The sequence below is a fragment of the Merops nubicus genome, unplaced genomic scaffold (assembly GCF_000691845.1).
Source record: "Merops nubicus isolate BGI_N331 unplaced genomic scaffold, ASM69184v1 scaffold18416, whole genome shotgun sequence".
In the NCBI taxonomy this organism is placed as follows: Eukaryota; Metazoa; Chordata; class Aves; order Coraciiformes; family Meropidae; genus Merops; species Merops nubicus.
The window spans coordinates 1457-16953 of NW_008614551.1; the positions used below are offsets into that span (position 1 = coordinate 1457).

At 37.6% G+C, this 15497-nt stretch overlaps 1 protein-coding gene across 1 annotated transcript; it reads right to left on the reverse strand.

Annotated features, from left to right (window-relative positions):
- Positions 1 to 590: 590 nt before the first annotated feature.
- CEP78 (centrosomal protein 78kDa) lies at positions 591 to 13523 on the reverse strand (the record flags this gene model as incomplete). Its single annotated transcript, XM_008942279.1, has 12 exons — positions 13271 to 13523; positions 12872 to 13050; positions 12157 to 12229; positions 11508 to 11611; positions 10577 to 10751; positions 8565 to 8678; positions 8262 to 8326; positions 5717 to 5825; positions 3966 to 4101; positions 3019 to 3064; positions 1845 to 1988; positions 591 to 688 (listed from the first exon to the last, which is right to left on the reverse strand). Coding segments are annotated over exons 1-12 (1496 nt in total), but the record flags the coding sequence as incomplete, so codon positions are not given.
- Positions 13524 to 15497: the final 1974 nt, after the last annotated feature.

The window sequence follows — 15497 nt, forward strand, 5'->3', positions numbered from 1 at the left end:
TGCGAGTTTTCTCCACATCAGCAAGTTGAATCAGCTTGGCTTACAATCAGCTAATCATGAAAAAAGTCACAAGAGACAAGAAGAGTGAAGCAAGAAGTGGACAGGCCCTAGGGGACATAGGAAATAAAGCTCACAATTCAGTGGCAACAAGTTTAAAGTTCAGCTCTGCCATGATGTTCTACTGATGTAAAGCACAGTTTCACAAAAAGAATGTGTGAGGCAGAGAAACAGGTAAACTGCTTAAACAGTGCAGTCAAGATATGCAATCGTGGCCTAAACAAGTATTTTAGTTTTCAAATTCAAGGAATCAGGAAAATATAGACCTTTACAAGCATGGAAAATTTAGAATCAATTGTGGTTCTTAAAATTTGTAGTTTTACCTCCCATGAAGCTCAAACTAATCACAAATTATCCTTGCCTTATATTTGTTCTAAGTAATACTACAGGTAACACTGACAACACAGGGTTGCTAAGACAACCCCTCCCCAAAGCACAAAACACTGTCTGCCTCAGCTTGTCCTGAAAGTGACATTTCTCCCTCTCCAAACACCAAGAATAAACACATCAAGTGTTTCCTCAAAGCACCATACCTGCTGCACAGAAGCTTCTGGTGCAATATGCACATGATGTGGAATTCCATGTTTCCAGACAGTGCTTTAACACTCTCATTTGAGAAGTGTTGAAGCCCCTGCACAGGAAAATGTGAACAGACTGCACATGAACAGTAATATAAAAACATCTACACAGGAGAAAGTCACTACACAACTTTAAGTCCCCGCAACGTGAAAACTTTGAAAATCTTCCTGAACAAGAGTTCTAGAGAGAAAAAAAGTAGGCCTAAACAAAGTACACATCAGCTAAAAAAAGGCACAGTTATTTGTGCAGTAGTTGTACAGTCCTTTCGCTTTCCACAGTAACTCTAAGCCACCTAATTCTCCCCTTACAGACAGATCTGCAGCAAGTTAAACTTCAACTTCACCTGCATAAAGACAGCTATATGGTCTTAATATTTACACACATGAACAGTTCATTCACCCACTGTGGTGCTCAATGACAACAACCACCAAAACCAGATCAACTATAGGTCTTATTTTTACCAGTGTTCATTTGGAGACAGTGCAGATTCTCCAAACAAAACTGAAAACCTAACACTTCAGAAACAACCCAATTATTCTCCCTCAGGGTGTTGCTTTGTTGTAGTGCTAGACTACCTCAGCAGCATAACTGAGCCACTGAAACATATCCTTTGTTTTACTTTTTATAACAACATTCCCTGTCAAGGCATTCACAGCTATCTAGTTTTTTAGAACTATCGAAGTATAAGGAATAATAAAAAGCAAATTGAAGAAGTTTGTTACCAAGTTCAATTATAAAATGGAGCTTTAATGCACTCAGTCATTTTTTAAAATTATTTTTACATAGCAATTATTACAATATTTTAGGTCCTAGAAATAACAAATTATATCTATAAAGGTAATACTCAGAAGGAAGTACTACAGGCAATAAGACTGATCCAAATATTTGTGAACCATGATTCAAGACTAGAACAGAGAAATTATGCATATTGCAGCTCTGTGTATTAAACAAAGCTATTCCTTATTATGGCCCTGATTTGACAGTATGCTTAGAGCATACACAGCTTCATCAGAACAATTTAGGGACTGGAAACCCAGTGCACGTCTAACACACATCTTTTGAAGCGGAAGGCTGTGTGACATAATGCAGGATACTCAGCAGTCCTGCTCCATGTCTGGTTATTAGCTTAATCATAATTTTCGGAACAAAACATCTTAACTGATATTATCTGCCTATATGGAGTTTAAAGCATAGAACATGCTTCTTACCTGTAACTGCTGATACTTTGTTACGTTAATCTTATCTAATGACTTTGCCACACCAGAATGATGGACGGAATCATCTATATATCCCGTGTCTTCAGTTTCAGATGTAGAAGTGCTTTCTACTGTCACTTTCACAGGAATACCTGTCTAGTTACAGCAGAAAAGAAAAACACCACCTCACAGCATTACATCACACAATAAAAATCAAATGTCGAATAGTACTAAAATCTTAAATACAGCTTTTTCCCAGAGTTGCTTACAATGTATATACATTGTCCAGCTATGCAATTTCAAAATAAGTTTGCATAAAACAATATTAAAAAAGTAATATGTCTGTATATATTTGGTATCTATGGAACAGCTGAGATGGCACCTCAGGAGAAGTGTATTTAGGAGAGGGCAAAAAATTCCAGACATGCAGAGGAGGTGGGAACAAAAAGAATGAGAAAGAGCAGAGGGAACACCAGGCTCGGAGGAGGAGGTGCTCCATGGTGGAGCTGAAATCCACATACCAGCACAGGGAAGACCCTATGCCAGAGCCAGAGGAGCTGGGGCCCATGGACAGCCTGTGCTGGAGCAGGTTTTCCCAAAGGCTGCAGCCCCTGGGCAGCCAACGCTAGAGCAGGAGTAAATGTGCTGGCTTCAACAATCATCAGACCCTCCTGTGAGCCAATTCAATTCATTGGAACACATACTTTTCCAGCTTTTCTCTGGAGGATGGGGGTGAGGGTTGAGGGAGTGGAAATGAGACACATAGGAGAAGGAAGGAGGAGGGGATTTTTCCCCCTGCTGGAATGTTTACTATAGCAGTATACAGCTGGGTACAAACATAAGTATGCAGTAGTACAAAAGCAAAAGAGGGAAAGAAAGGAATATGTGCGCAGAACCTTTCAGAGAAAAGTGCTGCTGTTAATTCTAGTTACTGACTCTGGGGAATTGTGCTCACACTTTACCCACCTTGCTCAAAAGGCAAAGAAATCAAAAGATAGTGATACAGAAATGGGAGTAAACTAAGTGTTGAAGAAATGCTGATATATATCTGCACTTCTGTGAGAGAGAAACTTTAAAAGTATGTTCCAGTTTTATCTGTTAGACAGTAAGATTCTATTGAGAACACTTTCATCTTTTTTCAGGCATTCATCTATAAACCATCACATGAGAGAGAGAAAGATTGTACCTGAATCTTTAGTGGTAATTCTTCAGTGCTATCCACTGGCCCTCCTCTAAAGTTAGAAAAGAAAAAAAACACAACAACACTTTTGAGAAAAGAAAGTTTGTAATGTCACTATTGGTACTTCCGTTTCCAAACAGAGGATTCTAGGACAGGTGAAGCAGCAAAAGAGCATCAGACACTGTACTGTATCCCTTTAACACTCACTACGTTCTCATTTTGTTCTGTTAGCATTTCTACTTAATAATGAATTAGAGCAACACGACTGGATGCTAACATTAATATCTTCAATCGACATCTTGCTTAGTTACTGCAGACTAGAGTCAGCAGGAGAATTTGGTGTTCAGCATTTTGAAAAACAAGTATAATCAAAATAGTTATGATAGAACACAGAGTAATTTTTTGTTTAAGTATTTACATAGCCTCCATTTTGAGAGGTCAGTATCTAGGTAATAGATTTAAAAAAGCAACCAAAAACTCTTTCAGAACAAAGCACAATAACAATATTACAGCTTGCATATGTAACAATCCTTCTGTTTTTATTTTACTTCACAGGACTTAGGTGTTTGTGTTGGCTCACACTGGATGCCAAATCAACTATACTATGATCTTATAAAATGAAATTGCATCTTCGGCTATGGTAAGCCTGATGAATCATTCCTAAGATGAACAACTAAGTAAGGTGGGTTTGGTTGTAAGCATATTTTTCTTGCTACATCTGAATATTCCTGTGGTCATCAAATCATATCTTTTTGTGTATTTTAAAAACTTACTGAAATTTTGAGGATGTTGCATAAATTCTATTCATCTAAACAGAAAAAAAAAAATGGATGCAATAGAAAATTCTGTGTGTAACTATCAAATGCATATTTTAAAGAACTAACAGCCCTCTGCTACATTTATAATGCAGGTTTTGTGCTTTCATATTTTCCCTTGCTCTACAAAAACCTCACCTGCATCTCTTTGCACGTTCTGCAGTGCGCCAGGGAAGGAACCCTTTTGCGCCCGGCGGTAGTGGTTTTGGTGAATAACCATCTTTCACAGACAGATTTTTTTTCCCAGGACTTACAGACTTTTTAGATGGTAGTCCTGTATTGAACAGCAAGAATCAGAGAAAAGAGGATTTACTTTGTTATTTACATATAAATTCACAGCTTACTGTTAATAAGTAAAATTTCCTGTGTCATAAAAGGCACTGTAGGAAATCTACTTTTCAGTTTAATTTTGCTGAAGTGTTCAAAAACTTTTGTTTTGCTCCTCAAAAAGAGGGGTGGATAGCTTATGTGCTTGCAATTATAAGCTGACATACTTAAATGCTACATTAGGTTGATGTAAGACGTGGTTATTCAAAAAAGGAAGCAAAGGTTTGCAGCTACAGAGATTTATTCAGATTACTAATTTCAGATACTTAACTCCATTGTCTCAAGCGGGAATTTAGTCCACACAGACAGTAAGGCAGACAATGTGCTTCCAATTGCCCTCTAGTGGCTTTAGTGTGAAGAACATTGGTTTTGTTACTAGCAAAATACTTGAATCTAGAGGTGCCATTCATGTTTATCACTTCTACAGAACACCAGAAAAATTTTCGCTTAAGATGAATAACAATGAAAAGTCACATCCACGAGTCCAGTCTTTTGATACACTATCACTGAAAGCAGATTCAGAATAAACAAGTTGTGTACCCCAGGTTCTGTGTAAGTCCATAACTAACAAACCCAGAAGTCTGTTCACCTACTATTTTATACAGTTAAGCTAGTAACAACTAATAAAAGAACTGATTTTGTAATGGCATACAAATGCATTACTGTGGTAATGAAATTCCAAATTTCAGTTTGTCCTCAACAAAAAAAAAAAAAAAGAATAGCTTTCACCTCCCAACTCCCTCCCTCTCTTGAAAAGAACCAAACGAATATCCTAATAAAAAGCCAAAAATACAACAAAACAAAAAAAACCAGTCACAAATTAACACAACCCCCCAAAAAAAAAACATACCAAAGCTACATTTAAATTAGGCATTTTTTTCATCCACCACCCTGATGGCTACGCGTTTTTTTATACAAAGACTTCCATTTGATCTACACTTACCTCTCTGCCTCCAGATAACTAAAGCAAAGACGAAAGACAGCCAAATGTATTACAGTGAAACGTTTAATGACGTATTAAAAAATGCTGTATTGCAGCTATCAGTACATAATTATAAATATTCACAAGATATATTATTTTAAGCATATTATTTATAATAGGTTTATACGAAGTTAAATAACCTAAATCTTTTTTACATTAGTAAAAAACGCAGGCCTGTTTTTTCTGGCAGAAGACAAGTCTGCTACAGAGAGGTTACCGTGTCAGACGAACTAGGCAACTTACTACTACCAAGCTTCCCTGGAGTGAAAGTTCATGGAAAAGATGCACTCGGAATAAATACAAGCACTGCTTCCACATATTTAAGTCAGTATATCCTACTGTTTTTCCATCCACATATCTAGCAGTACTAAGAAACAAGAGTGAGTTTCCTATGGAAACCACTGATGGTAGAAGACATTACTGGATTAAGAATAAATAGAACATTTTTTGAAGACAAGTATTCTGCAAAACAACGACATTGAGACACATTGTATGTCTTACAGTTAAAACTCTTAAATACTAAAATATTATTTTGTAAACAATACACACTTTAGTCAAAGGAAATAAAAGACAGCATTACCAATGCGAATCGTAGCTTTTCCTTTTCGACCACTTCCCAGGACAATAGTTCTCTTCTTTGGTCTAGTTTTCAAAGCATCCTTGGAAGACGGAGAGGTCAGCCACATATACTGGAATTTATTTATCATTTTTCAGAGAAAGACAGATTGTTTTAGTAACATATCTAAAGAGGTGCTCATTTAAGATTAGAGGGGGGGTCTGTCAGATATATGGAGAAAACTACAGAAAACAGAAAACTTAGTAACAAACCGCAAAACTAGGAAAAAACTAAATCCCACAAAGACCCAATTCCAACACAGATTCAATGCGAGTCTGAGTGATACATTATCAGAAAGGGTTCCCGCACCACTACTGTAAAATGCTGTACAGTATTTTCCTTTCTCCTGTGCAAGACAGTTTTCCTTTTACAGTAAAAAAAGAAAAATTAAAAAAACTATAAAAAGAAAAATCCAGCTTTTGGGTTTTGTTCTCAAAGCTGGCTTGCTAGGAATGAATGGCTCAGGCCAAAGTTCTCCAGAGTCATAAAAGCTTCCTTAACATGCTTTTGAATTACCAAGAAATTCAGTATTTTAAAAAATACAGAGTTTAATTTTCACTGCCTGCAATGAAAATTCATCCTTACACAGTAAACACCTCCATACTAAAACTAAGATGGTAATAATTAAAGGCAATTGCTGTACTTCAAATCTCATTTCCTCATAGGAAGTCCCTACACATAGGCTAAACTTAGCGCAATTGATTCTTCATTTTCTATTAATATGAAATCCAGATCTCTAGCAGTTGCAATAGGTAAAAGGAAAAAAAGAAAAATTCCTTATTAAATGAAATTATTTCAAAGACAGATACTCATTTTCTCCACAACAAAAAATAGAGTAGCACATCATTTTAAAACCTTACAGGTTTGGAGGCAGTACCCAGATGATGAAAGGAAGCCATGTAGATGCTAGCTTACTGTAGCTTAAGCTTGTCTAACGGAATACAAGAAATTAACATCATCTCTTTAAATTTATAAACTTAGTCTGTAATGGATCCTCCAGTAAAAAAAACTGATGGAAAAATCTGAAAAATAACTGAAGGTTTTGTATTATGTTTAAACTTGTTAAAAACAGAAAGAACCACTGTTAGTTACATACGGAATTTAGACTGTCATTAGGACTCTTACAAATACACTCTTAAATAGTTTTTACTTGTACTTTAAAATCGTATAGCTTTTTTGCAGTTCTTGTGGCAACAGAGGTTAGTGGTCAACTGTCTTCATTAGTACCTCTGAAAATTTACTACCTTATTTCCAAGTTTTGTCTCCTTACAAAAAAAAAAAAAACAAACACACCAATACAAACAAAACAAAACCCCAGAAAACACCACACTGCCAACACTCACACATGACAAAACAAACCCTCCCACTGCACACTTTTGGTATAAAGAACATCATTTCAATATAGAGCTACCCCAAACAAACTCAGCCGTTATGTTTTTCTTCGTTACATCCAGGGTTCTGCAACTGAGGTCAAAACTAACTGTAAATCCTAGATAAGGGTAGTAAATGTGTCAGTTTCAAAAGAATAAAAACCTCAACATCAAATGTTTGTGTTCACCTTGCTAAACAGGTGGATTATACCTTTTTGAGTGTTTGCACTGTTCCCATGATGAGCATAAAATTTATTGACAACATCCTACTCACAAAGCTTACAAAATAAAGTCTGGTTTTATTTGTGGAAGAAAAATTACTTAGCAAGCTGGTGGTCAGTCCTTCATTCTTCTTCTTGGAGGTATGAAGCACTACTCCAGTAAGAGTAATTATCAATAAGACTTAAGGTATTGCACTATCTGGATAAATATAAACCAAGTGTCTTGAGTGATCTCTTAGTGGGAGCTTCCCAAAGAAGTATTTAAACAGTATACGTAATAACAAATGGCCCAGGTATTCCGTTTATGCAAGTTACTGTAAACTCCGTATGGGCTACTAGGTAAAGACGGTAAGGAATATCGCACTTTAAATATAAACCGTGGTTTCTTAGATGATTAGAATTGGATAGTCTTGAGTAACTTAGAAAAAATCTTAACTGTGTAAATTATTGACAAAAAATAAGCTTCAAAATATATTAAGATTTAAATTTTAAGTTGTGATTTTCTTTTTCAATGAACAGTTATTACCATATTAACAAGACAGACACACGTAGGAGAAAACCTTCCAAAAATCCAGCAGCAACATTAGCTTAAAATTCTATGGTAATGCCCAAGTATACACAAACGTATCCATTTTTCTTCCATTAAATGGATACCCTGGCTTTATTACATGTTACACCTTAAATTAGATAAGAAGTAATACAAAATGCCCAATGCAATATTATACTGCTGCTATGATTTTTAGTTCTTCCCTTCATAGTGTTTTTTATTTATTTCTCAAGAGCATAAGTCAGACTTGTTTATAACTTGAATAGCTGTTTTAGATTAATTCTGAACAACATTGCCCTTCAAAAAAAAAAAAAAGGCAGTGACAGCTACAAAGGAAACCTCAAACTCATTTCAAAATGCTTAACACATACCTCTGAATTAGCACTACTTCCATTGGTAATAACTCTTTCAATAATGTTTTTCATCATTACGCGATCTAGAATAAAGGTATCTTATTAGAATCTCCTGTATGAGACAAGTATTTATGCAAGCAAACAGATCATTAGCAGTAAACATTTCCTATCCTGCTCCATTCCATTTCAAAAATGTTTAGCAGAATACTGTTGCTGGCTTTTTTCCTTGGAAGTGGTTTCTTTTCCCCCCCAATTACTAAAAAAAAAAAAAAGTCACCAAAAAAACCCACAAACAGAACAAAGGTTGATACACATACATACCAATTAATGGATTTTTCCTTATGTCAAGTACTACTAATGTTGTATTAGCTTGAAGAGCATCTAATAATAGCCTTGCTCCTTCATCAGATATTCCACACTGCTGTAAATCAAGTGCTAAAATGTTTAAGGAAGTAGAAACAAACAAACAAAAAAAATCAGTGACATAACCTGTATTCAGTATCTGGTACAATCAATCCACACTTGCTGTAAACTTCCATTTCACAGAATATCAAGCATAAGAAAAGAGCACACGATGCTGGCAGCCATGTGTAAAGCCAAGAACATCACTTTCAGATAAGAAAACTAGAAATTTAAATCAATATTACAGATCAACATTAAGAAATAACTGCTATACAACTGCAAAGGAAAGAATACATAAATGACAGTTAAGTCACTGTTCTTGATAATTCTTAGCAGATACAATATTATCAGGCACCAATTAAGTCAACCGCCCAAAGTAACATCGTATGTACAAACACACAACTGTTATCCAGAAAGTCTGGGGCAATGCTTCTAGAAGTTCATTGCTTATACACATCAATAAACTATGTGGTTGCCATGAAATAACTATCACAGCTTTAGCGCTTATTTTGTATTGGGCTGGGCAGTATTGGAGCACTGTTGAGGCTGGAAAGGACCTTTGGAGACCATCCTGCTTAACACCCCTGCTGAAGCAGGTTCGCTTAAAGACAGTTGCCCCATACCATATTCACACAGCTTTTAAAGACCTCCAAGGATGAAGATGACTACAACCACTGTGGGAAGCCTGTGCCAGTGTTCAGTCACCCTCACAGTAAGACAGTGTTTCCTAACGATCAAGGAGGAGCCTCCAGAGTTTCAATCCATACCCACTTCCTCTTGCCCTGTCACCAGGCACCACTGGAAAGAGCCTGGCTCCATCTTCTTTACAGCCTCCCTGCAGATACTTTTATACTTTGATGAGACCTACCCTGATCTTTCTCTTCTCCAGGCTCGATAGTCCCAGCTCTCTCATGAAATGAGAATTCCAGTAATCCCTTCATCATCTTAGCGGCTCTTTGCTCAACGCTCTCCCATAGCTCCAGCACTCTCTTGTACAGAGAAGCCAAGGTCTGGCCTCACCAGTACTGAGTCCAGAGGAAGAATCACTTCCTCTTGACCTGCTTGCAAGTCTCTGCCTAATGCAGCCCAGATCACCACTAGCCTCCTTTGCCACAAAGGCATTTTGATGTCTTATGATCAGCTTGTGGTCCACCAGGACCTCGATGACTCTTTCTGCAAAGCTACTTTCCAGCGACCTAGCTAAATGTTCTGGTGCATGTGCTTATTCCTGCCCAGGTGCAGGACTTTGTACTTCCTTTTGTTAAACTTCATGAGGTTCCCAACAGCCCATTTCTCCAGCCTGTTGAGATTGTTCTGGTTGGCAGCATATCCCAACCATCCTAGGGATCTAAGTAAGGCTGACTAGCCTGTAGTTGCCCCAGTCCTTCTTCCCAAATTTTTTGAACATAGGAGTGACATTTGCTATCCTCTGCTCCTCAGGCACACCTCCCAGTCACCATGATCCTTTGAAGATTATCGAGAGTGGCTTCAAAATCGCATCAGCCATCTACCTCAGCACTTGCAGAAGCCAACAGATCCCATCAGGGCCTTTGGTTTTCTGTATGTCCAGTTTGCTTAACCATTCTCTAACCTGATCCGCTTCCATTAGTATGCATGCTCTCTGTACACCTTGCTCAAACTTTAAAAAATTTCAACATAATAGGTATTTGATTCCATGTACTTAGTAATTTTGTACAGATAAACTGTAGAAGAAAATACCTCTCCAAAATACTAGAGGACGATACCAGATTACAATAGTAATTGGATATCTGGACAATTCAAATAGGAAGATAAATTTATTTTAAAAAAAATATTACTCTTTCCTAGCTAAATAGTTCAAGTTACTTTGCTAGCTACATTTGCTATAACTGACAATTTTAAGTTTTCTGCCCGCCACCGCTCTATCTCTAAGAATCAGCATTTGACAATACCTTTCAGCCAAAGGTCCTCTGCTAGACACTCTGCAAAGGCACTTGCTCCCCTGTCCCCAACAAGCATGTTGCCGTTGAACGTAACCCGCCTCAAGCCAGTCATGTAGTCGAGGTCAGGCCACCTGTAGCGCAGGCTCCCAGCCCAGGCCTCGCTGTGTCTCCTCATGGCCTGGTGCTGGGCAAGCAAAGCAGCCGTTAGTTACCAGGGCAAAGGCAAACCCGCCTCTGGCGACAAGATCACCAGTCACCCTGGTCACAACCGAGGTTTAGCGGCTGGAGCGCTGACATATGAAACACCATTACAGAATTTCTGTGTTCAAGAAATACAACTAGTTTTTCAACGTTAGCCAAGTCATGTTTGTTCTGATCATCCAATCTGCAATGCAAATTATGAAATATGGCTACAAAATTACTATCTTGTTTTGGCAGAGAGATAATTTCATTGAAACAAAACACATTGAAAGTATGTGCTTTCAAGCAAACCCCTGCTGACATTACTTAGAACGCTGTACTAGCCAGAAGCTTACTAATCAGTTAATTAGTAGCTTCTAAACTGTAAACTCAATTATTCTTACCCAATGCTACTTAAGACATTTTTCAAAATTTGTGACAACAAAAGTGGACCCTAAAACAGCTGTCAGACAGCTACAGCCCTAATGCTCATTTAAAGAAAACACGCCAGTCTGAACTGTTGTTTCACAGATGTTTACTAAGAAATACTGTATTTAAATCCAACACCAGTAAACTAGGCTACTCTTGGCATATAAAGTCACAAATTTCAGGAAGACTATTTACATACTTTCAGTTTTCACATGTGCTGCTCACAAATGGACTTAGAGCGTGGAAGTAAAAAAAAAAAAAAAACAACCATAAAATCAGATATATTGAAGGTCTCATGAACATTTGGTTCAAAGAAAGGTGACCAAATTACCTTTAATACTTTTGCCATATGTTCTGCTCCTCGCCATGTGAGGCTACATCCTGTGAAGTTTACACATTTGATAACAGCAGAATTCTTAACACTCTGACAGATTGCTGAAGAAAAAAAAAGCATGCACATTACCTACACACGCCACAGCCAGATTATCAGGACACACTTTTTAACTACCATATTAGGAAGCTAAATCAGGTTTAATAGGTAAAAGACTTTACAAGGAACTAGTGTTTAAATAATTTAAAATATACTTTATATTTCAAGTGCTTTAAGATTATATGTTCTACTACAAGTGTTTAGCAAAGACTATCTAGAACTTATTTTATTTCCATTTACTTATGTAAACATGAATAAATCAAGAAAGAGATAACCTCAAACAAATACAATGACTGTTCTTTTAAATAAAAGCATAGAAATCATTGTAAAGTAATATGGCTACTTACTAATGTCAAGTGAAGAAATTTGAGTCTTTAATGTTAAGTAATGTAGAATAAACTGAATATTGTTATTTTAGAATAAACTGAATATTGTTATTTTAATCATCATAGACAAATTTAAAACAGGAATGGAAATACTGAAAAACTTACCTATTTAAAAGACTAAAAAAGATAAAAGTATATTTACGCATTTTCAGTCTGCAACTTACTTTCTAATCCTCCATCACCAATTGGACAGTGGGCCAAGGAGACACTCTCCAGACACAGAGCTGTGGCCAGGCCCTTCAGAATGAAAACGTTGGTTAACGAGCTTGAAAAGCAACAATGCAGACAAAAGACCAAGTCACCCAAACTGTTCAGAACTCTGTTCTCCCTACAAGAAACTCTAGGGGTTTCAGAGAAAGGTCAAAATAAGTGAACCTTAAAGCTCAGTTTAAGCTTTCACCCACTTAGCCCAGGAGAAGCCGTAGCCTCTGGGCAATGAGCAGCAACCTTCTCTCCTAGAAGCCACTCATGGGCACACTGCACAGCATTCCAACAATACATCCTGAAGACCTGTTTCTGTCCCCTTGGTGTCCCACAGATTTCCTTCTGCCACAGCTTTCCTTTCTGTGCCACATGCACAGCAGTTTCAGTCATAAGCAGAAGTTACGTGTCCCAAACACATGCTGGAGACACTGTGAAGGACTATCTAATGAGCCTTCACGAATCAGGGCAAGGGAAGGTTATGTGATTCTGACAGGTTCAGCAAGATTAGGTTATAGTCAATGTCTCAGCAGAAACATTCATACAATGAGTAACACAAAGGCATCTTACTTAGAAGAAGCACATCCTCATCTGCAACAAATATGTATGGAATTTAATTGCTACTTCTCTACGTTCTAAGCATATTTTCCATTTATTTGTACACCGATATATTCTCACCTTTGTTAAAAGTATTAGGTCTCTCTCCCTCAGAAGCAAACCCTGCAGTTCTAAATTTTTTAGTGCATCTGATACACCAAGACAGCCTTTGATAGCTTTGCATAGTTGGCCAGTCAACTCTCTTGATCGAACTGCTGGAATTCTCCTTCTAAAGTAAGTTCTATACCTTTCATGTAAACCTAATAAACAACAAAAATTACACATCAGTAAAGTCTAGTCCCTACTTACTTAAAAGCAATCATAATCACACCTTGCTTTTTTGCTGCTTTTCTTGAATAGCAGTAATTCCTTAGGTATTATAATTCCTCCCCCACGTATACAATCACACAAACGTTTTATGCCATAAATTCTAACATGCACACGTCAACATATTTATCTTTTATTGGCATCACTACAAACCTGATTCTCCAAGACCCTGCTGATGAAAACTCCTTATCCCAATAGAAGTCAGAGTTTTATTATGCCGTATAGCATTCAGGAGTGGTGCCCAGTCAGCAGCTCTGATGCTATCTACAGTTAGATCAAGAGCACCCTGAGCCAGGTTGGCCTTCACAGCTTTCAGTGGGACAGAGCCCTGAAGAGCACAAAGATGTTCATAATGCAGGTAGAAATCCAGCATGCACTGTCTTCTTATTTTGACTGACTCAAACATTTTTCATATGAGGCCTCTCTAAAATAAGGGAAGAAAAAAAATAAACACATTTTTTCCAATGTACAATTGATTTCACAGTACAATCTCAACTCGACATGCATACCCAAACCATAATTTGTTCATGCACACTGTATAGCATCTGTATGTGTTTGATGTGGCAGCTGAAACACTGATGCCTTGTGATGCCCACTACCTGTCTAAGTACAGCTGAACTAACATGGGGTGAAAAAAACCAACAAAACTGCATTTTTACTCACCTCCACAAAAAGGTACACACAAAACACAAAAAAGGCTTAATGTTGAAGCACAAACTGCTGTAAAATTCTTGTTTTCCTCTTAAAACTCAATTTTTTAGTGCTAGGAACTGCAGACTCCTGAATGCCTTGGACACTTCCTGACCCAGCATCAAGGGACACAAATGATTATTCCACAGAGAACTAGTTGTGAGCTTTTCTGCTACTTCGATCAAAAGTCTAAATTCTCATTATACAGAATAAAACATATGTTTTCCTAAATATTTTCACTGTTGCATACCCTATACATTTATCCCAGTAAATTCAGGAAAGCACTTTTCAGGCCTAAGTTTTTGTTGCCCATTAGCAGAACAGTACTCGCCCCCAAGTAAAATGTCTAAATACTGCTGTGGTAATTCCATGGTCTCAGCGGGAATGTTTGAGTAACTCCATGGTCTCAACAGGAATATTTGACCACATATTTAGATCTGTTTATTTATCTATTTAGTTATTACTGAGAACAGCATTAAGTAACCCACACAGGACATCTAACATTTTTCACACTGCAAATATTTTTTCATATTGTTAAAGACTAGAAAGCTTCAGCCAGTCTTCTGAAACACTGTGTATGTCAACATGGGAGAGGAATTACTAGATGTGTAAAAGCATGTGAGTATGGTCTTTTGTAAAAATATCATTTGGGAGGAAAAAAAGTCACAATGTTTACATAACTCTTACTATAATAACAAAAGGAACAGAAGCTCAACTAATAGTTCCTCCTATACCTTGTTATTTCTTTTAGCTCTGATTTACTAGCCTTTAATAATGATAACACTGTAGCAACAGGAATGGAAATGACTAAATTATAATCCAACACTTCAACTTCAGAACGTGACTGCCAAATCGTAAAGAGCCACCGACTTCAGGTGATGCATCAATGTGCAACACATCAGCCTTTTATCTCCAGAGCTTAAGCAATATTCTTTCACCTGAGCACCAGGCCTCTGACTGAAGTAAAGGAGCTCCTGGCCTTAGCACTGAGGTTTAACCCACTTGCAGAGAGAAAGGAAAAGAGTCAAACTAATCAGACTCACAGTAACTTCCCACTGAAAAAGAAGGGGGAAAAAAAAAAAAAAAAAAAAACCCAGCTATATAAACTAGAACTTCTCTGCATGGAAGTTGGTGCACCCAACACAAGCCTAGAAGACCCTGACGGTCTCTGTGGCCAGGGGACAATTATTTACTATCTCTTTCAATACAGAAACAAGAAAAGATCAGATGATACTAGCTGGTGACAAAGTAAAAAGAGAAACAAAGCAAAAAGAGAAACAAAGCACACAGTAAAACTGAGAAATCCAGTAGTATTTTTGAGAGTTTTTAGGAAGGTATAAATTCATGGCAATTCAAGAAACAGCTGGGCAAATTGGGCGGGGGGGGAGGACGTGATTCCACACAGGACCACTGACGACCCTGCAATGGCCATGCCCCACACCCGGGACTCCAACACACGCACAGAACGCTTCACTACATTGTTGCACTCTGTATGAAGCACGGCCTGGTGGTCTGCCAGGGCTGAGCATAGTTTATTTGACCTGTCGGACCACTACACTGAAGTACACGGCACATCATCCACCTAACGTACGCAAACAAACAACTCGCTGGTTCTAACGGGGGTAAAGCAGAGTCCTGACGTTTCGTTCACCCAAGATTGGCACAAACCGAGGGAACCACTTAAGCGCTC